The sequence below is a fragment of the Oncorhynchus keta genome, chromosome 29 (genome assembly GCF_023373465.1).
Source record: "Oncorhynchus keta strain PuntledgeMale-10-30-2019 chromosome 29, Oket_V2, whole genome shotgun sequence".
Classification (NCBI taxonomy): domain Eukaryota; kingdom Metazoa; phylum Chordata; class Actinopteri; order Salmoniformes; family Salmonidae; genus Oncorhynchus; species Oncorhynchus keta.
In genome coordinates this window covers 31,265,380-31,288,656 of record NC_068449.1, presented here as the reverse complement: position 1 = coordinate 31,288,656, position 23,277 = coordinate 31,265,380, and the positions used below count along the sequence as shown (strand labels likewise).

Below are 23,277 nucleotides of genomic sequence, written 5' to 3'. Positions count from 1 at the left end.
GAGAGAGAGTGAACATTAAGGGGAGTAAGGCATACTTTTAGGGTAGCCTAGGTAAGATCCCCACACAACAGTGACAGACAGGCAATTCTGGTGATCACCCACACAGTGACGCACATTCACCATGACCTGTAACCTCCCTGTCAGTGTCAGTCCACCAGTAGCTGATGTCAGTGTAAGAAAGAACACACACACATACACACACCCTGTTCCAACATGGCTCTCCTCATGCCTGCTAATTGGCTTTTGCTCATTGAGCAATGTTTTACTTATATAATTAGCGAGGCAGGGAAGTGGGTTGAAAGTTCAGAATTGCATAGCTACTTTTGCAACAACAAAAAAATAGTGCAATTAATCGTATTGTCTGAAAGTAATCAAAATACACTGGAAACATCCAAAATACATAATCTATATAGCTAAAAACAACAATGCGATGTCAAAACAAGTTGACATGGAGGTTAAAGAGTGTGCTTTATCAATTTACCCTCCTGCGGCTGCGTGGAGAGGAGACCAGGCTGGAGAGGGAGAGTCAGTCAGTTGCTGTTTGAATGACAGAAGGGATTAGCCTGTGGATTGTGATGGTCTGGGACGGCCTCGCTGTGCGTCACAGAGGTTGGGTGAGATGGCTGAATTTCTGGGTAATTTCCCACACCAGATGAGCTTTCAGCTCTGCACAAGAACCTCTCGCTCGCCCCTATAGTCCAACTGTACTAAGGTAGTCCTCCTATCTCTCCCTTACACTTACAGTTGAAATCGGAAGTTTACATACACTTTGGTTGGAGTCATTAAAACTCGTTTTTCAACCACTCCACACATTTCTTGTTAACAAACTATAGTTTTGACAAGTCGGTTAGGACATCTACTTTGTGTATGACAATACATTTTTCCAGCAATTGTTTACAGACAGATTATTTCACATATAATTCACTGTATCACAATTCCAGTGGGTCAAAAGTGTACATACACTAAATTGACTGTGCTTTTAAACAACTTGGAAAATTCCTGAAAATGATGTCAAGGGTTTAGATGCTTCTGATAGACTAATTGACATCATTTGAGTCAATTGGAGGTGTACCTATGGATGTATTTCAAGGCCTACCTTCAAACTCAGTGCCTCTTTGCTTGACATCATGGGGAAATCAAAAGAAGTCAGCCAAGACCTCAGAAAAAAATTGTAGAGCTCCACAAGTCTGGTTCATCCTTGGGAGCAATGTCCAAATGCCTGAAGGTGCCACGTTCATTTGTCAAACAATAGTATGCAAGTATAAACACCATGGGACCACGCAGCCGTCAAACCACTCAGGAAGGAGATGAGTTCTGTCTCCTAGAGATGAACGTACTTTGGTGCGACAAGTGCAAATCAATCGCAGAACAACACCAAAGGACCTTGTGAAGAGGCTGGAGGAAACAGGTACAAAAGTATCTATATCCACAGTAAAACTAGTCCTATATCGACATAACCTGAAAGGCCGCTCAGCAAGGAGAATCCACTTCTCCAAAACCTCCATAAAAAAAGCCAGACTACGGTTTGCAACTGCACATGGGGACAAAGATCGTACTTTTTGGAGAAATGTCCTCTGGTCTGATGAAACAAAAATAGAACTGTTTGGCCAGAATGACCATCGTTATATTTGGAGGAAAAAGGGGGTGGCTTGCAAGCTGAAGAACACCATCCCAACCGGGAAGCACGGGGGTGGCAGCATCATGTCGTGGGGGTGCTTTGCTGCAGGAGGGACTGGTGCACTTCACAAAATAGATGGCATCATGAGGTAGGAAAATTATGTGGATATATTGAAGCAACATCTCAAGACATCAGTCAGGAGGTTAAAGCTTGGTCGAAAATGGTCGAAAATGGGTCCAAATGGACAATGACCCCAAGCCTACTTCCAAAGTTGTGGCAAAATGGCTTAAGGACAACAAAGTCAAGGTATTGGAGTGGCCATCACAAGCCCTGACCTCAATCCTATAGGAAATATGTGGGCAGAACTGAAAAAGCATATGCAAGCAAGGAGGCCTACAAACCTGACTCAGTTACACCAGCTCTGTCAGGAGGAATGGGCCAAAATTCACCCAACGCATTGTGGGAAGCTTGTGGAAGGCTACCCAAAACGTTTTCCCCAAGTTAAACAATTTAAAGGCAATGCTACCAAATACTAATTGAGTGCAAGTAAACTTCTGACCCTCTGGGAATGTGATGAAAGAAATAAAAGCGGAAAGAAATGATTCTTTCTACTATTATTCTGACATTTCATGTTCTTAAAATAAAGTAGTGATCAAAACTGACCTAAGACAGGGAATGTCTACTAGGATTAAATGTCAGCAATTGTGAAAAACTGAGTTTAAATGTATTTGGCTAAAGTGTATGTAAACATCCAACTTCAACTGTACTCCCTCCCTATTCCCTTTATTCCCACCCAGATGTACAACCCCTCTCATAGCTTTTAAACAGACAGCGGAATTGACCATTTGGGTGGAATAGTCAGAAAAGACAAGCTGCTAGTGGACTGAGTATTATTCTTATTTTGAGCTGCTAAACCTCCATGGAAAATAGACTGGGTTGTACATGAGTTATCATTGGGGGCTTGAGTATTATAAACATCACAACCAATAGCATTTAACATACTACAATGGCAGTGTTACAAGCCAAATATGAGTTTCAGAGCCCTCCAGTAGTTAACCGGCTGATTTTCAACCGATCGCTGCCTGCACCCGCATGCCCGACTAGCATCACCACCCTGGATGGTTCCGACCTTGAATATGTGGACATCTATAACATTTACATTTACATTTAAGTCATTTAGCAGACGCTCTTATCCAGAGCGACTTACAAATTGGTGCATTCACCTTATGACATCCAGTGGAACAGCCACTTTACAATAGTGCATCTAAATCTTTTAAGGGGGGTGAGAAGGATTACTTTATCCTATCCTAGGTATTCCTTAAAGAGGTGGGGTTTCAGGTGTCTCCGGAAGGTGGTGATTGACTCCGCTGTCCTGGCGTCGTGAGGGAGTTTGTTCCACCATTGGGGGCCAGAGCAGCGAACAGTTTTGACTGGGCTGAGCGGGAACTGTACTTCCTCAGTGGTAGGGAGGCGAGCAGGCCAGAGGTGGATGAACGCAGTGCCCTTGTTTGGGTGTAGGGCCTGATCAGAGCCTGGAGGTACTGAGGTGCCGTTCCCCTCACAGCTCCGTAGGCAAGCACCATGGTCTTGTAGCGGATGCGAGCTTCAACTGGAAGCCAGTGGAGAGAGCGGAGGAGCGGGGTGACGTGAGAGAACTTGGGAAGGTTGAACACCAGACGGGCTGCGGCGTTCTGGATGAGTTGTAGGGGTTTAATGGCACAGGCAGGGAGCCCAGCCAACAGCGAGTTGCAGTAATCCAGACGGGAGATGACAAGTGCCTGGATTAGGACCTGCGCCGCTTCCTGTGTGAGGCAGGGTCGTACTCTGCGGATGTTGTAGAGCATGAACCTACAGGACTAAGTACCTAGGTGTCTGGCTAGACTGCAAACTCTCCTTCCAGACTCATATCAAACATCTCCAATCGAAAATCAAATCAAGAGTCGGCTTTCTATTCCGCAACAAAGCCTCCTTCACTCACGTCGCCAAGCTTACCCTAGTAAAACTGACTATCCTACCGATCCTCGACTTCGGCGATGTCATCTACAAAATTGCTTCCAACACTCTACTCAGCAAACTGGATGCAGTTTATCACAGTGCCATCCGTTTTGTCACTAAAGCACCTTATACCACCCACCACTGCGACCTGTATGCTCTAGTCGGCTGGCCCTCGCTACATATTCGTCGCCAGACCCACTGGCTCCAGGTCATCTACAAGTCCATGCTAGGTAAAGCTCCGCCTTATCTCAGTTCACTGGTCACGATGGCAACACCCATCCGTAGCACGCGCTCCAGCAGGTGTATCTCACTGATCATCCCTAAAGCCAACACCTCATTTGGCCGCCTTTCGTTCCAGTACTCTGCTGCCTGTGACTGGAACGAATTGCAAAAATTGCTGAAGTTGGAGACTTTCATCTCACTCACCAACTTCAAACATCAGCTATCTGAGCAGCTAACCGATCGCTGCAGCTGTACATAGTCTATTGGTAAATAGCCCACCCATTTTCACCTACCTCATCCCCACACTGTTTTTATTTATTTACTTTTCTGCTCTTTTGCACACCAATATCTCTACCTGTACATGACCATCTGATCATTTATCACTCCAGTGTTAATCTGCAAAATTGTAATTATTCGCCTACCTCATGCCTTTTGCACACATTGTATATAGACTCCCCTTTTTTTCTACTGTGTTATTGACTTGTTAATTGTTTACTCCATGTGTAACTCTGTGTTGTCTGTTCACACTGCTATGCTTTATCTTGGCCAGGTCGCAGTTGCAAATGAGAACTTGTTCTCAACAAGCCTACCTGGTTAAATAAAGGTGAAAAAAAAAATATATATATTTTTTTTTTGATCGTGACCCATTTTGTACGCTCTCATCTCATGACTTGACCAGTAGCCAGTTGTAGGCTTACAGACTTAACCTGTTTAATTTACTGACTTATTGTTGTTGTTATAGTGAGAGTCCCCCTCCTTCTCTTCCTCGATCATATCAGGGCAGAGTCTAAAAATCTCCTCCTCAGCTCTCATTAGTGTAAGTGATGCATGATGTCACTGTGTAGTCGAGCTGCAGGGAGCTGTCGTTGTTATGACTCCTGCCATGTGCCATTTGTATTGATGCTTCCCTCACATGTTTGGGGTCAATACCATTTCAATTCAGTCCATTAAGGAAGTAAAGTGAAATTCCAATTCCAATTGGGGGGAAAATCACAGAGGAAAATTGGATTTGGAAATTCTGTTTACTTGCTGAACTGACTGAATTGAAATGGAATTCAACCCAACCGTGATCTCGCTAACTAGAGGATAAAGTACATTTCTGTTTGTAGCAGAACATGGAGCAAACAGTGCTAGTCTATGTCAGCTGCTCCAAGGCAGGGTTCTATCACAGAGAAAGCTATACATCCGAACCAAAACAAACTAGGTTCAGATCCTCACCTTATAAAAACTGAACCTTCCATTCAACCTCTTGACTTAATGGCAAACACTCCCCCCTGTCCCGCGTCAATGTGCTAACCCACTAGGCATGTATGTCAGCTGTGTGAATGGGAGGCTGTCTGCTCCATTGAATAGACTCAGGATGGAGAGTGTTGTTTACAGTCATGTCCTGTGTTTAACTTCCACAATCTCAAGAAGAACAGGACTGTCTGTCTGGGATCTTTTCTAGGGGTGCCAGGCAAGCGTGTTTCCACAGATACAGTGGTTGCTATGGAGACTTTATTGACTGTTCTGTACTGTGCTGCACAGGGGAGCCAGCCAGGACACTAAATCAGGTGTCGGTTGGTTGGTCCGGGTCAGTCCCAATGTGTCTGACTCTGAAACCTCACACTGTCTGTCTGCATTTTGGGTTCTTATCTCTGTTGTCTGTCCTGGGACCTGGTTAAAAGTAGCACACACACTATATCTTCCACCAATCAGACATGTTGCAAATCCATCCACTGATAAGGAGATATCTCAAATCTCTCTAATGATTTGTTATACTTTTCATATGGTTCGTTTGATGCCTCGGGGGTATTCCTTTTAAGGAGCTTAAGACACTTTGTGTATAAACATCTTGCCCCATAGGACTGCCTCTGAGTCAGAAGTGGATATTAGAAGGGTTTTACACACACGCGCACACACACACTCACACTCACACTCACTGTCTATCTCACTCTGTCTGGTAGATGAGGTCTGAGTAACAGGGTAAACTGTGCATCACAGGGATTTGTTTCCAGGCAGTGGTTCATCAGTCAGCCCAGCTCCAGGCCCACTGCGACAACGCCTGCTTTGTGTCCTCAGATTTATTATCGACAAGGCCCGGGATGCTGCTGGCACAACTATTAGATTTGTGCCTCATGGAAATCAGTCAGGAGATCCATTCTGCCCTTCTTCAGACCAAAAATCAAGTGAATGAGAATAGAGAAAGAAAATATGAGATGGGATGGGATAATTTGTTCTCTAACAAATGGAATTATTGTAGTTTTGTCCTCTCAGCAGGTTTAAGTCATTGTAATTAAGATTTTGTTCTTAACTGACTAGCCTAGTTAAAAAAATAAATACATTTATTTTACTAGGCAAGTCAGTTAAGAACAAATTCTTATTTTCAATGACAGCCTTGGAACAGTGGGTTAAATGCCTGTTCAGGGGTAGAACGACAGATTTTTGTACCTTGTCAGCTCGGGGATTTGAACTTGCAACCTTTCGGTTACTAGTCCAATGCTCTAACCACTAGCACTAGCTCTAACCACACCCTGACCTTAGAGAGCCTTTTTTATTCTCTATTTGGTTAGGTCAGGGTGTGACTTGGGTGTGCAAATCTATGTTTCTATTTCTTTGTTGGCCTAGTATGGTTTCCAATCAGAGGCAGCTGTTTAATCGTTGTCTCTGATTGGGGATCATACTTAGGCAGCCCTTTTTCCCACCTTAGATTGTGGGATCTTGTTTTTGTATAGTTGCTGCTACAAAACATTACGTTCGTTTATATATATATATATTTTTTTTTTGGTGTTCATCAAATAAAGAAAGATGTACGCTTACCACGCTGCACCTTGGTCCAATCCTTCTCTTAACGCTCTTGACAGAAGATCCCACCACCAAGTTACCAAGAAGCGTGCCCAGGAGTGGAGGACATCCTGGACCTGGGAGGAGGTAACGGCAGAGGACAAGACCCTGCCATGGAAGCAGGCTGAGGCAGCGAGAGAGGAACAGCAACGAGAGGACGGAAGCACGAGAGGCAGCCTCAAAAGAAAATTTGGGGGGTGAGCGGAGCAAAGTTGGGAACAAGAACCAACTCCCTGTAATTACGATGAGGAGTTGGTTACGGTTCAGATACCATGTTTTCCGGTTCTGCGCACCGTGTCTCCAGTGCGCACCTTTAGCCCGGTGCGTTCTGTGCCTGCTTTCCGTACTTGCCGTGCTAAGGTGAGCATCTGTCCAGGACGGATTGTGCCGGCTTAGCGATCCTGGTAACCAGTGCTTCTCCTCGGCCCAGGATATCCTGCGCCAGCTCTACGCACGGTATCCCCAGTTCAACAGCACAACCCAGTGCGGCCTGTGCCAGCTCCCCGCACTTGCCGTGCTACAGGGGGTTTTCAGCCAGGACGCGTTTTGCCAGTTCTACGCTCCAGACTTCCAGTGCACCTCCACGGCCCAGTATATCCTGCGCTGGCTCTACGCACTATGCCTCCAGTGCGCCTTCACAGCCCAGTGCGTGCTGTGCTAGCTCTCCACACTTACCGAGCTAAAGTGGGTATCCAGCCAGGACGCGTTGTGCCAGCTCCATGCACCCGGCCTCCAGTGCGTCTCTCCAGCCCGGTGCGTCCTGTGCCAGTTCCACGCACTTGGGCTTCCAGTGATGATCTATGGCCCAAAGCCTCCAGTGATGATCCATGGCCCGAAGCCTCCAGTGAGGATCCATGGCATGAAGCCTCCAGTGAGGATCCATGGCATGAAGCCTCCAGTGAGGCTCCATGGCACGAAGCCTCCAGTGAGGATCCATGGCACGAAGCCTCCTGTGATGATCCATGGCACGAAGCCTCCAGTGATGATCCATGGCACGAAGCCTCCAGTGATGATCCATGGCACGAAGCCTCCAGTGATGATCCATGGCACAAAGCCTCCAGTGATGATCCATGGCCCGGAGCCTCCAGTGAGGATCACCAGCGACGGTCCCCAGTCCAGAGCGACGGTCCCCAGTCTAGAGCCTCCAACGACGGTCCCCAGTCCGGAGCCTCCAGCGACGGTTCCCAGTCCAGAGTCCGTGACGGCGATCTACGGTCCGGAGTCCCCGGCGACGATCACGCACCAGAGGAGCCACCGAAGTGGGGGGAACTTCAAGCGGAGCGGGGTCTGCGTCCCGCACTGGAGCCTCCACCGAGATGAGATGCCCATCTGGACCCCCCCCTATAGGTTCAGGTTTGCGGCCGGAGTCCGCACCTTTGGGGAGGGGGTACTGTCACGCCTGACCTTAGAGACTTTTTTATTCTCTATTTGGTTAGGTCAGGGTGTGACTTGGGTGGGCAAATCTATGTTTCTATTTCTTTGTTGGCCTAGTATGGTTCCCAATCAGAGGCAGCTGTTTATCGCTGTCTCTCATTGGGGATCATACTTAGGCAGCCCTTTTCCCCACCTTAGATTGAGGGATCATGTTTTTGTATAGTTGCTGTGTTAGTGCTACAAAACATTACGTTTGTTTATATATATATATATTTTTTTTGGTGTTCATCTAACAAAGAAAGATGTACGCTTACCACGCTGCACTTACCAAGTCCAATCCTTCTCTAAACGCTCTTGACAGTGTGCCTCTGTGTGTGTGTGTTTAATTTAATTTAATTTTACATAAGCTTTGTTTAACTAGGCAAGTCAGTTAAGATCAAATTCTTATTTACAATGACGGCCTACACCGGCCAAAGCCGACGATTCTGAGACAATTGTGCTCCGCCCTATGGGACTTCCAATCACGGCCGGTTGTGATACAGCCTGGATGCCTCTGTGTGTTGTTTAGCTGGATGATTATGTGTCTGTGGTCACTGAGTGTCCTGTTCCTCCTATTGATGCCCTATGACAGTGACAGCCTGGTCTGGTTAGTGTCACCAGGCGCCTCCTGTTCCTAGGGAATCTCATTCTAAAGGGGGCCGGCCGCGTTATATTACTCCTACCCCTTGCCTGGCCCTGGCTATGGCTGCATTTATCACCCCCCACCTTGACTACGCTCCTCACGTTCAGTCACTGACACCCCCACCCTTCTCCTGCCTTGTGCCTGGTGTCACCCACACGCACACACTTGGAGACCCGTGCACACAGACAGACACGCAGTGAGTCTCTCTCAGCCCTGCCTGCCCTCCTGTCCATCTGTCTGCCTGTGTGAGTCTTCTCCCTCCGGCTCTATGAAGAGGTTCTTCAGCATGGTGCTGCACAGTCTGGTTAGTGTAACCAAGGACAAGGCCTGGCTCCACCAGAGGGTCCGTCCCGGGCCGCAGCAACAGCAGCAGAGGAACCAGGGCAGGAAGACGCCATGCAGGGTGGCTAAGGTGAACAGACAGACAGACAGACAGACAGACAGAGACAGAGACAGAGACAGAGACAGAGACAGAGACAGAGACAGAGACAGAGACAGAGACAGAGACAGAGACAGACAGACAGACAGACAGACAGACAGGGTTATAGCTGTAGCACTGGACTGGCTGGGAGGTGGGCGCTGCCGCTATTCTGTCCTGTCCAGCTTTGAGTCTGACTCTGACGGTACCCATGTGCTGCTGCTTAAAATAGCAAAAGGCATTCACAGCTGGCTAGGAGTCATTTTGGGAAGCTGGAGAGTGTGCTTGTATGTTAAGTGTTTGTGTAAGTTTAAGAGGTTGGTGGCTGTTGATGTTTTTGTTAGTGAATGAGTGTAGTTCGGGTGAGGAGACAGGAGACAGAAAAGGCACAGTATGTATGTGTTTGAGTACAGAATGTTGCTGATGCATATGAATGTGTATTGTATCTTTTTGCACAGAATTTTCAAGGGGATTAGATTCTAGGTGTTAGGTGTATGTGTGGTTTCTTTTTGTAGATATACAATGTTACTTGACTGTGTGAAAGTCTATTAAGAATGTTAACATGTTACTGTGTGTGGCTGGCTGGCTCCCCTGTGCAGAACTAACGTGTAGTAGGCTGCTCAGTGTGACTGAGTGTTTAATACTATTAGGCAGAGGTAGGTTTTGCCCCTCTTTTAGCTTTTTTTCTGTCTGGTTTCTGACCTTTCATTGAGAGATGCAGGACAGGGTAGATCACAGATGCATGCGCGTTGGCAGACACGTTCCTGTGTGTCAAGAGAATATTTAGCACCGATGATGAGTTCAGGACTGGTTTGGGTTTTCTGAACCTTGTTGGTTAATTCTTGTTTGATAGAATGGTTCGGAGCGGCCTGTGTGTTTTTTCCCCCCCTGTATAGTCGACACCACTACAGGCCAATCCCTAAGGAGAAAAACATAGATGATCCTTTCCCCCCCTACAATAACCTTCCCATCCTGGATTTGTTTATGCTCTCTCTCTCTCTCCCCTTGTGTATGTTTTCACTTGTCACCCCGTGGACACAGACATATACATGTTTATAACCTCCATAATCTCATTATTATAGTGCTCTCTATGTTGTAATCTGCGCCTGACAGAATTCCTCCTCTCAATCTATCTGTCTGTGTCTGTGCGTGTGCTCTGGCAGTGAGAGATTACCTTACATCTTGGACTGGACGTGCGGCCCCGTTGCAGGTCTTGTCTCGGTCGGTGTGTCTGTGGTTTAGACATGTTTATGGGGCTGGGCTGAGCCACTACAGAGGGGAGGCAGAGGGTTAATACAGATGGTTTATACAGGCCAAGGGACCCGTGTCAAGCACCTCTGTCTATGTCAATACTATAGTGGAAGTATCCACTGCAGCAGGAAAGGGGGTATGACATTTAGGGAGGAACATATTTGGACTCCGCAACCCAAATTTGCAGATTAATCCTAAATTTAGCAGATTATCCCCCATTTCCGTTTACTACAGATTGTCAATCTGGAAATGAGGACGTCACTTCTCATTTTACCAGGAAATCCTATTTATAAATGTGGTTTCTCAGTACTCTTTATTGAGAGCAAACACTGTATTGCAGGCACGCGCACACACACACACCTTCGTGTTGCCTCTTTTTTTTGTGCTAGGAATTTCAATAATCGATCTTGTTTTTATTTACCAATAGGCACTAACGGAAGCAAACTTGTCATGATGCCACCAAATCTCGCATGTTGGTTTGGCAGTCTGCCTGTACTATCTTTGCGCTTGTAATATCTCTTTAATGTTTGTAGCTCAGTCTTCAATAGTCTCTCTCCCTCCTGAATGCCTCTGTCTTTAAGGCAAAGCATTTGATGGAAATGCTAAGGGGACATTTCCTGTAATTCAAGAGCTTTCCTCCCTGGGTTTACATGCATTCAAATTCCTGGCATATGTACGTTGTATAGATATTACCAGTAGTCTGATCCCAGTCAGTAGCTTGATCCCAGGTATGTATGTGCTGTAGCCAACTCTTAATGACTACGATATAAGAGTTTGCTAAGGCATATACAGTATGAGCCCAGGCTACGTTTCGTCAGAGATATATAGTATGTTTGACAAGCTATTTCTCTGTCTCCCTCATGCAGATGATCCTGACAGTGTACCTGAGTGACAGCCAGCAGATGCTGACAGAGGTGCCCATCACCCCAGAGACCACTTGTAAGAATGTGGTTGAGTTCTGTAAGGAGGCCGGAGAGAACGTGTGTCACCTGGCTGAGGTCTGGAAGGGAAAAGGTAAGGGATGCTTTCATCTTTAGCCTCTGACCTCTAACCTATTGAACCTAATCTTCAACCCCTAACCTCCTGGGATTAACTAACTGACTGGTTTATTGCTACACTGACTGACTGGTGTTGAGCTGTGTCACAAGCTCTAAATGCACTGAGCAAAGTGACAAGTTGAAAATCTTAGCTTTACAGATATTTAGCAAAGCACTGTATTTTTTAAAATAATTTGTCTCTGCTTCATGACTTTCTTAAAATGGATTCATAGTGATTTCTTCCATGTTTTGCATGAATCTATTCAACTGAATGTCTTGATAAACAGTGCCTTAACTTTTTTGACATTTTGTTGTGTTTGCAAACTGGGAATAAAATGTATTTAATTGTCTTTTTTTTGTCAACGATCTTCACAAAATACTCTAATGTCAAAGAAACATTCTTATATTTGTAAAATAAATATGAAAAATAAAACACTAATATATCTTGATTCGATAAGTATTCAACACCCTGAGTCAATACATGTTAGAATCACATTTGTCAGTGATTACAGCTGATGAGTCGTTCTGGGTAAGTCTCAAAGAACTTTCCACACCTGGATAGTAATGATTTGGCCATTTTATTATTTTCACAATTCTTCAAGGACACCTGTATCGTTGTAGTGACTGGGTGCATTAATACACCATCCAATGTGAAATTAATGACTTCACCATGCTCAAAGGTAATTCAATGTCTGCTTTTTTTTTTTTACCCATCTACCAAAATGTGCCCTACTTTGCAAGGCATTGGAAAACCTCCCTGGTCTTTGTGGTTGAATCTGTGTTTGAAATTCACTGCTCGACTGAGGGACATTACAGATAATTGTATGTGTGGGGTACAGAGATGAGGTTAGAAAATAATGTTAAACATCCAGCATGAGTCCATGCAACTTATTATGTGACTTTTTAAGCAAAGTTTTACTCCTGAATCTATTTATTCTTGTCATAACAAATGGGGTTGAATGCTTACTAACTCAAGACTGCTTTTCATTTGTATTAATTTGTAACCGTTAATAAAGTATTGTGTGTAGGCCAGTGACCAAAATATCTCAATTTAATACATTTTAAATTCAGGCTGTAACACAACAAAATGTGGAAACAGACATTGACAGCCAGCCATCATTGAGAAATTTTACTTGGCTAATGACCCTCTCCCCTCCCTGAACGAAAGCAGTGGTGGTCTGCCCCTGACATACAACAATGATGTTTTTGTCTCAGGCAGCCTGTACGTCCCAGACAGACAGTGAGGCGGGATAGAAAGTGGGTCAGGATGTCTCTCTGTGACCCTCCAGGCTCTGGTGCTTGTTTACACACATAGCCTGTGGGCCTGTCGTCACGTAGAAATAGAATTACTGGAACAGAAAAAGCACCTCAGACCACAGCAGTTTTGTTTTTGAAGCTCAGACCGCAGACAGCAATTTGACAGTACACTCATGGGTACACTCAATATGGCCGCCGGTCCACCCATTACAGAATGTTGACTTGAATGGAATCGTAATTCTATTTCAATGTTTTCACAGCCCCAACCCAGCTGCACAGGCCAGGGAGTGCATGAGCACATGCCCTAGTGAGGGAACATAGAGTCGCTAGCTACAGTGTCAATAAGGTTGTCCTGACTTTCATAGGTTCTTTACTGAAGACAGGTATTTCTCTTCATCGCGACCCAGTGCGTCAGTGCCAGATTATTGCTGTGGGGACTTATGTGGTTTATTCTATTCTGTTAATAGAAAGTACTTAGTTCATCTCTAATGACGATCAGGGCTGAGGGGCAATCAACCCACCGTATCACTTTACAATCACCAATAGATAATCACCCAAGTCTATGTGTCTAACAACAACTCCTGTTTTCTTCTCCCTCACATAGAGCGATCCTCTCATTAGTGTTGTATATATTATAATTATGTTATAACTTTGTCCTTCTTGTCCTCCCCAGAGAGAGTGATCCCCTTTGACTACCTGATGTATGAGCACCTGCAGAAGTGGGGTTCTAGGAGGATGGAGGTCAGGTTCTACCTGAGGCACGAAGACTCCCCCTCAGAGAGCAGAAACCAGGGTGGGTGACTAGCCCTCGCCAGGCCTGGTCCCAGATCTGTTTATGCTCTTGCCAACACCATTGCTGTCATTGTCAAGCCAAATATGACAATGAGTGACATGGAGTTATAACAGCACATTTAGGCTTGACCCATGGCTTAGGCTACATCTTAAATGGCACCCTATTCCCTGAATAGTATGCTACCTTTGTACCTGAAGTGAAACTATTCATTATAGAGTGCATTACTTTTGGCCAGAGGCACCCTATTCCATATAGAGTGCACTACTTTTGGACAGAGGCACCCTATTCCATATAGAACATAGGGTGCCATTTCTGACACAGACTTATTCTGTTTCTCAGTTAGCTCGTAACATATCAGATAACATAAACCAGACATTCACTGAGAAGCCATTATCATAAGAAGGTTGTCATGAAAAGCAGTATGTGCTCTCAATTCTGGAACAGCTCAATGTTCGTGACCCAAGTGGCACCCTATTCCCGAAATACCGCACTACCCATAGGGCTCTGGTCAAAAGGACTCAAAAGTAGTGCACTATAAATGGAATAGAATGCCATTTGGGACGTACTCTGTACTTTTGTTTTGTTTCTCTGAACAGGAAGGTGTGTTTCTGTTTTGACTCCGGAGTTCCTGTTAGAGCTCTCGATCATGTTTTTCCATGACACATAACTGGCTCTGTCTGTCCTTTTCCACGTGGCTGAGTGTTTGTGTGCGTGTGTGTGTGATGGCTCTGTATGGTTGGCCTGCCTGCCTGCCTGCCTGACAGCCTTTTATGTAACTAATCTCTTTTGTGGCTAATTGGTCTCCTCGCCTGTGACCTCCTCTGACCGGTGCACCTGAGATGGATCAGAGAGAGAGAGACACCCAGGCCTGCGGGGTTAAGGAGGGTGGAGGCCTGACCAGGGGTGGAGGGCAGGGGGCTGGTGCCTGACTGGGACCTGACCAGGCGTGGAGGGCTGGGGAACTGGGGCCTAACCAGGGGTGGAAGAAAGGCCTGGGAAGTTGGAACTAGCCTTAAGTAAAGAGAGGAGCTTTACCACTGTTCACTAGTACTTATCATGTTAGCTATCTATACTGTAGACTGACTTCCTGAGAGGGGAGGATAAGGTATCAGAGGCTCCCAGCCCACCTTCAAACAGAGGGAGGAGGAGGCACAGTCAAGGCAAGAGAAATCCAGCCATGTGGAACATGCTACAGATGTAGGATCTTAATTTGATTACCCTGTTGCAGGAGAACATTTATTAATTACAGGCCTGCCTGGTGGGCATTGCAATGAGGACAGGTCTGGCCCATTGAGGTTGAAGTCATGTACAGAAAAACCCCTGCCTGGGGGGCATTGTACTGTAATTAGCACAAGTCGGCCCATTGAGGTTGAACATGTTAAGGCCCTGCCTGGGGGATAATGAGGACCGGGCCATTAACGTTGAACCTCCTATAGCCCTGCCTGAGGGGCATTGTAATGAGGACCGGCCCATTGAGGTTGAGGTATTTGCAGCTGACTGACAGGATTACCCACATAGTGATTCAGGCCCAGGATTTAGGGAATTAAACATCTAGCTATTTATAGATGACACAGTTGGGGGGGGCTGTTTCACCAAAGAGAATAGAGAGTCCAGAACACTGGACTGAGTGCCTGAGGGAGGGACGGTTGGGTAAACGAACCGTTTGGGATCACACAGTTAAGGACAAACGCCCCTCCCTTATGACTCTGGACTGGAGTCGCATGGCACGGCGCGCCGGCCCGGTGGAGAACCAACCAATGATAATTAGACTTAATACTGGATCCTGCACAGCTCTGGCTCAGTGTTTGGACTCATTAGACCAAATCACTATCTGAATGAGGACTCCGTGGGGGCTGTACTATACTGTACCGCGCCCGGGCATCTGCTCTTATCCAGTGTGTGACAGGGGAGTTTGGAAGTTGGTTAGGAGACCGCAATGCAGTGAGTTGTCCTAGAAGGTATGGCTGTGGTGATAGTGATCAGACTCGTGATAGATTTGTCCTGGGCTGTATCCTGAAGCAATTGTTATCCTGTGTAGTAGGTGTAATGTTAATGTAATTTTGTTAGGAATGCGTTTTTCTCCTCATGATTGGTCGACTTCTGTGTTTCATTATTGAGTCATGTGTGATCTAGATTCTTGATTGGTCATTGTAATCTATATTATTAACTCTGTACTGCTATACTGTGTTAGTGACTGGTTATGTGCACTGTTGTCTGATGTAATGTCCTTCTTTGCTATTCAGGGAGACAGCTCTCTCAGGACCAGTCCAGCAAAGGCAGTAGAGGGAGCTCAGACCAGCCTTGTGAGGACAGGGTAAGTCCTCACAACACAACACAACACACACACACAAAAGCACACATTCACACACTGCAGTAAACAAACACACTTCCTGGCATAATGCCTGCCTGCTCATTAGGTTTGTGAATGGGAAGGAAAGCTGTATGGCATCATGATTTAGCATTTCAAGTCTTAATAATTCCTATCCATAGGGCCAAAAACAATGTTTTTACTGTAATACCAAGGACTTCCTCAGTCACTCTCTTTAAGAGATTTTCTTAGTGGGTCTTTAACTGTGAGAGAGAGGCAGAGCGTGCATTGCTGTGTTTGTGTGTGTGTGTGGGGGGGTGTGGGTGTGTGTGTGTGCTCGATTGTGCGACTGTAGGTGTGTGTGTTGGTGTGCTCGTGTGTGTGTGTGTGTGTGTGTGTGTGTGTGTGTGTGTGTGTGTGTGTGTGTGTGTGTGTGTGTGTGTGTGTGTGTGTGTGTGTGTGTGTGTGTGTGTGTGTGTGTGTGTGTGTGTGTGTGTTAGATTGTGCTCGAGTGAGTGTGTGTATTAGAGTGTGTGTGTGTGTGTGTCTGTTGTTGTTTGTAGAGTACAGAGGATTAGAAGAAGGCTTAGTGACAGGCATGATTACAGTTCCCTCAGAATTTGTCCATGTGAAAACAGGAGATAAAGCTCAACTTACTACGGTCTGGCATCTCTGACCCAGGCTGGAATCCTGACTGCTTTCTTTGGCTATTATTTTTGTGTCACATATCAACAATTTCCCCTAGATGCTGTCCCCAGGCAGTGCTCAAAAGCAATTGCATTTAGTTTCACAGTTTATGATCTGAGATACTCATGTCACTCAAATGTTCGCTTATGTCCTTCATTGACAGCCATTTGGTTAAGGGCTTGTAAGTAAGCATTTCACGGTAAGGTCTACACTTGTTGTATTCGGTGAATGTGACAAATAAAGTTGAATTTGATTTGAGTTACATGCGCACATCTTCAAGTTCAGATTCCGCCATGAATGTATTAAAAGACGCAGATAACTTAGAATATAATTTAGCCTAGTAACTTAACACGTTTAGCGACAGTGCATCTACCTTTAGTTGAGTGCTTTTATTCAGGACTGGTTCTCTTAGTCAGTCCTGATGGATTACAACAATCTCATGAAATAAGATCATTTGGGGGGGCTGATTCTCACTGTGGTGTGTGTGTGTGTGTGTGTGTGTGTGCGCACGCGCTGAGGTTACAGTTACTGGGGTGGGGTTACTGTAAATCCACTACATAACCAAAAGTATCTGGACACCTGCACGTCGAACATCTCATTCCAAAATCATAGGCATTAATATGGAGTTGGTCCCCCCTTTGCTGTTATAACAGCCTCCACTCTTCTGGGAAGGCTTTCCACTAGATGTTGAAACATTGCTGTGGGGATTTGCTTCCATTCAGCCACAAGAGCATTAGTGAGGTTGGGCACTAATGTTGGGCAAAAAGGCCTGGCTCTCAGTCGGCGTTCCAATTCATCCCAAAGGTGTTCGATGGGGTTGAGGTCAGGGCTCTGTGCAGGCCAGTCAAGTTCTTCCACACTGATCTCGACAAACCATTTCTGTATGGACCTCGCTTTGTGCACAGGGGTTTCATGCTGAAACAAGAAAGGGTCTTCTCCAAACTTTTGCCACAAAGTTGGAAGCACAGAATTGTCTAGAATATCATTGTATGCTGTAGCGTTTAGATTTCCCTTCACTGGAACTAAGGGGCCTAGCCCAAACCATGGAAAACATCCTCTGACCATTATTCCTCCTCCACCAAACTTTACAGTTTACAGTTGGCACTATGCATTGGGGCAGGTAGTGTTCTCCTGGCATCCGCCAAACCCTGATTCATCAGACTGCCAGATGGTGAAGTGTGATTCATCACTCCAGAGAACGCTTTTCCACTGCTCCAGAGTCCAACGGCGGCGAGCTTTACACCACTCCAGCCGACGCTTGGCATTGCACATGGTGATCTTAGGTTTGTGTGTGGCTGCTCGGCCTAGGAAACCAACTTCATGAAGCTCCCAATGTACAGTTCTTATTCTGACGTTGCTTCCAGAGGCAGTTTGGACCTCAGTAGTGAGTAGTTCCAACTGAGGACAGCTGATTTTTACGTGCTACGTGCATCAGCACTCGGCTGTCCTGTTCTGTGAGCTTATGTGGCCTACCACTTCGCGGCTGAGCCGTTGTTGCTCCTAGACGTTTCTACTTCACAATAACAGCTCGCACAGTTGACCGGGGCAGCTCAAGCAGGGCAGACATTTGACCAACTGACTTGTTGGAAAGGTGGTATCCTATGACGGTTCCACGTTGAAAGTCAATCATTAAAGCCATTCTACTGCCAATGTTTGTCTATGGAGATTGCATGGGTGTCTGCTGGATTGTATATACCTGTCAGCAATGGTTGTGGCTGAAATAGCCAAATCCATTCTTTTGAAGGGGTGTCCACATACTTTTGAATATATAGTGTATAAATAATATGCCATTTCGCAGACACTTTTATCCAAAGCAACATTTATGTATGGTTGGCCACAACTGGAATCCTGACATTGCAAGCGCTATGATCTAGCAACTGAGACACTCAGGACTACTGTTAATTGATAACATGTAGCATGATGTCTCTTTCTGATCAAGGGGCACTCAAGCTGCAACCCATGGGCTTGTCGTGGTTGGCTGTCAGTGGTTTCGTTTAAAGGAAAAAATGGAACTTTAATAGTCTACTGTACTATGTTGATTCTTAGCAATCTCATATCTCTCTATGCGTCATTGTCTTCACAGGGTGGAGTAGTTCACTGCCAGGAAAGTGTGTGTCTTGTCATTTATACGTAGGCCAACTCAATCCAAGCGATCATTTTTTTTTAATGGAGATTGAAGATTTGAACATCCTTTGATCTTTTTATGGGTTTTCAGACAGTATAGGCAGATGTTAGGGGGGAGACAATGAAGGATGAATGACCGGTAGGAAGGGCTAAGCCGAGACCTGAACCCTGTGGATGGGCATATGCGGTCCAGAGTCTAGAGCGTTACAACTTGACCAGACTGAAAGTTGAAAGTTCCGTGTGGAGACAGAGGCAACTTTAGGAGAAACAGAAGTTGCCTACGCCAGCACACTGTGCTGATCTCATTGTCTGTCAGTGTCTTTCCCTCCTCTTCTTTATTCTCCCTCTCTATGTCTCTCTGTATGTTCATTTCCTTCCTCTCTTTCTCCTAGACATGAAGTGTGCTGCCTCCGCCTCCACCCTCACATGTTCCTGCTACTGGATGTGTTGTAAGGGAGTGAGCTGTGGCTACAACAGAGCAAGGCTCAGGCAGCAGTGGTTGGGTGGACCCTTATGGCTGACATGACACTGACACCTTTGTTTGCACAACTGTGTCTAATTATAGAAATAACAGCTGGGTTAGGGAATACGTTTGATTATGTCAAAACAGGTCAAGGGTTTGTTGATAAAGATTATTATCTGCTCTTTTTCCATCGTATATTTTTTTTGTTGCAAAATTGAAGACAGTTTAGGTGTCATAATGATTAGGTCCTTAGAATTGGGATTTGTGTGTGGAGCAAGCAGCAACTGAATCAGTCTCATTTATGTTTGAGACTGACTCTGAGGTTCTACTGAGCATGACATTTATTATGCAAGAAGTGTAATCAGTATTTCTGAGATCACAGCCATTTTATAATATGATGCATGAAAGCGCTGGAATGATTGGCAGGTTTTGTTCCCCCTAAATTTCCATTATGTGCATTATCAGGAGGGTCCCAGTACCTGTCCGGGAGACAGCTGTGGCGCAGAGACTTTATGGCAGCAGGAGCTTGGGAAAGGGAGGGGATGTTCTCGTGCTGCAGTCCGGCTCCAGCAGCATAGAGAGGAGAGGAGGAGCGAGAGAGGGAGAGTGAAAAGAACTGCTGGCACGTCAAAATTGGAACAAATCCCTCACAAGGGAGAAAAACTTACGCAGTCACAAAGTCACGTCAGCGACGAAGAATGGGCGCTTTTGATACATGTTTGAGATGTTCTTATAGCCAACGTACATTTTTTTTAAAGGTAGCTAGTGGTGTTTTGTCGTATGAACATATAGTGTGACCCATTACTCTTCAGGCTAAATGGATGTGACAACTATACCGGTCCATCTCATCCCGACTGAGTCACGGACTTGATTTGCCCTCTCTGTTTACTGAATGCGCACGCTGGTTTACATGTTCTAACGTGACACGAGGGGAATAACAAACCGTGCTCCTTGAGCCGTAGGAAGAGACTCGTAAATCACCGCATCGGACAAGTGCGAAAGTTGCGATAGGAATCGGTGCATTGTCATTCATTGGCGCGGTGACCGGGGCTACGTTTACTAGATGAGTAGAGGAACGATTTGAATGAAAAAAATGGAGTGGAAACATGTTGAGGCTGTACAGGAATTTACAGTTGAAGGACAATGCAGCAAAATTAAGGTGCGATCTTGCAGAATTACCTGGGACGCCCACCAGGTAATAAAACCAATTTAAATTAGATCTCTTTGATGTTTTGTCATGGTGTAAAGTTTCTCGGGCAGGTCACATATTGTCTGCCTATATGTTTTCATGTGTTTTTATTGGTTTGTATAGCATTTCATTGTATGCCATATATGCTATAAAGGCTAGGAATGGTACCATAAGGCATGCATAAAAAGCGAATAATATAATTTATTTCATTTTATTTAATCTTTATATAACTAGGCAAGAATAAATATATGCCCAAATCCCTGATGATTAGGCTAATACATGTTTGAATATCAGCATTTTTCTGGATTTTACTGATCATGCAATATGTCATAATTGCATAATTAAATGAATTATTGTCAAATGGCACTGATTTTAAATATAGCTGCCCGTTAGTGTGAGTAATTGAAATATGTAAGACATGTTTTATAGCCTAGATCTTTTTCTTTAGGATCCCATTCATGTGGGGTGTGATTAAAACTACATATGATTTAAACTAGTGCTATAGTCATACCTATGATGACGATGAGACAGCCTATAGGGAGGAGGTCAGAGACCTGGCAGTGTGTTGCCAGGACAACAACCTCTCCCTCAATGTCAGCAAGACAAATGAGCTGATTGTGGACTACAGGAAACATAGGGCCAAGCACGCCTCTATTCACATCGACGGGGCTGTAGTGGAGCACACAACCAACACAGTCGTGAAGTGGGCACGACAACACCTCTTCCCCTTCAGGAGGCTGAAAAGATTTGGCATGGGCCCTCAGAATCTTAAAAAGTTATACTGCTGCACCATTGAGAACATCTTGACTGGCTGTATCACCGCTTGGTATGGCGACTGCTTGGCATTCGACAGCAAGGTGCTACAGAGGGTAGTGCGTACGCCAAGTACATCACTGTGGCCAAACTCCCTGGCATCCAGGACCTCTATACAAGGGGGTGTCAGAGGAAGGCCCTAAAAATGGTCAAAGAGTCTAGCTACCCAAGTCATAGACTGTTTTCTCTGCTACCACATGGCTAGCGGTACCAATGCTCTGGTACCAACAGGACCCTGAACAGCTTCTACCCAAAGCGTTAAGACTGCTAAATAGTTAGTTAAATAGTCAACCAAATAGCTACCCGGACTATCTGTATTGACCCTTTTGCACTAACTTTTTTGACTCATCACATACTGCTGCTACTGTTTATTATCTGTCACTTTATTCCGAGTTATAAACTCAGCAAAAAAATAAACATCCTCTCACTGTCAACTGCATGTATTTTCAGCAAACTTAACATGTGTAAATATTTGTATGAACATAACAAGATTCAACAACTGAGACATAAAGTGAACAAGTTCCACAGACATGTGACTAACAGAAATGGAATAATGTGTGCCTAAACAAAGGGGGGGTCCGAATCAAAAGTAACAGTCAGTATCTGGTGTGGCCACCAGCTGCATTAAGTACTGCAGTGCATCTCCTCCTCATGGACTGCACAAGATTTGCCAGTTATTGCTGTGAGATGTTACCCCACTCTTCCACCAAGGCACCTGCACGTTCCCGGACATTTCTTGGTGGAATGGCCCTAGCCCTCACCCTCCAATCCAACAGGTCCCAGACGTGCTCAATGGGATTGAGATCCGGGATCTTCGCTGGCCATGGCAGAACACTGACATTCCTGTCTTGCAGGAAATCATGCACAGAATGAGCAGTATGGCTGGTGGCTTTGTCATGCTGGAGGGTCATGTCAGGATGAGCCTGCAGGAAGGGTACCACATGAGGGAGGAGGAAGTCTTCCCTGTAACACACAGCGTTGAGATTGACAACAAGTTCAGTCCGATGATGCTGTGACACACCGCCCTAGACCATGACGGACCCTCCACCTCCAAATTGATCCCGCTCTGAGTACAAGCCTCAGTGTAACCTCCAAATTGATCCCGCACTGAGTACAGGCCTCAGTGTAACGCTCATTCCTTCGATGATAAATGTGAATCCGACCATCACCCCTGGTGAGACAAATCCGCGACTCGTCAGTGAAGAGCACTTTTTGCCAATCCAGTCTGGTCATGCGACGGTAGGTTTGTGCCCATAGGCGACGTTGTTGCTGTTTTAGGGGTCTCACAATACAGACATTGCAATTTATTGCCCTGCCCACATCTGCAGTCATCATGCCTCCTTGCAGCATGCCTAAGGCACGTTCATGCAGATGAGCAGGGACCCTGGGCATCTTTCTTTTGGTGTTTTTCAGAGTCAGTAGAAAGGCCTCTTTAGTGTCCTAACTTTTCATAACTGTAACCTTAATTGCCTAACGTCTGTAAGCTGTTTGTGTCTTAACGACCGTTCCACAAGTGCATGTTCATTAATTGTTTATGGTTCATTGAACAAGCATGGGAAACAGTGTTTTAACCTTTTACAGTGAAGATCTGTGAAGTTATTTGTATTTTTACGAGTTATCTTTGAAAGACAGTGTCCTGAAAAAGGGATGTTTCTTTTTTTGCTGAGTTTATGTACAGTACCTATAAAAAGTTTGGACACACCTACTCATTCAAGGGTTTTTCTTTATTTTTGCTATTTTCTACATTGTAGAATAATAATGAAGACATCAAAACTATGAAATAACACATTTGGAATCATGTAGTAAACAAAAAAGTTTTAAACAAAATGTATTTGATATTTGTTTGCTTTAATGACAGCTTTGCACATGCTTGGCATTCTCTCAACCATCTTCATGAGGTAGTCACCTGGAATGCATTTCAAGTAACAGATGTACCTTGTTCAAAGTTAATTTGTGGAATTTCTTTCCTTCTTAATGAATTTGAGCCAATCAGTTGTGTTGTGACAAGTTAGGGGTGGTATACAGAACATAGCCCTATTTGATAAAAGACCAAGTCCATATTATGGCCTAGTGGTTAGAGCGTTGGACTAGTAACCGGAAGGTTGCAAGTTCAAATCCCCGAGCTGACAAGGTACAAATCTGTTGTTCTGCCCCTGAACAGGCAGTTAACCCACTGTTCCTATGCCATCATTGAAAATATGAATTTGTTCTTAACTGACTTGC

At 45.2% G+C, this 23,277-nt stretch overlaps 1 protein-coding gene across 13 annotated transcripts in view; it reads left to right on the top strand.

Moving 5' to 3' along the window:
* Positions 1-23,277, top strand: part of LOC118362705 (apoptosis-stimulating of p53 protein 1-like) — a 45,787-nt gene that overhangs the window by 1,024 nt on the left and 21,486 nt on the right. For 7 of the 13 annotated variants that reach the window (XM_052486426.1, XM_052486418.1, XM_052486417.1 and 4 more), the window contains exons 1-4: positions 8,866-9,126; positions 11,250-11,397; positions 13,351-13,470; positions 15,714-15,784. In XM_052486426.1, the coding sequence (XP_052342386.1) occupies positions 8,983-9,126; positions 11,250-11,397; positions 13,351-13,470; positions 15,714-15,784 (483 nt within the window). In that variant the 5' untranslated portion in view covers positions 8,866-8,982. Of the gene's footprint in view, positions 1-8,865; positions 9,127-9,436; positions 9,528-11,249; positions 11,398-13,350; positions 13,471-15,357; positions 15,429-15,713; positions 15,785-19,582; positions 20,248-23,277 lie in introns of those variants that run through there. The other 6 variants (XM_052486421.1, XM_052486419.1, XM_052486420.1 and 3 more) reach the window with 6 other exon arrangements.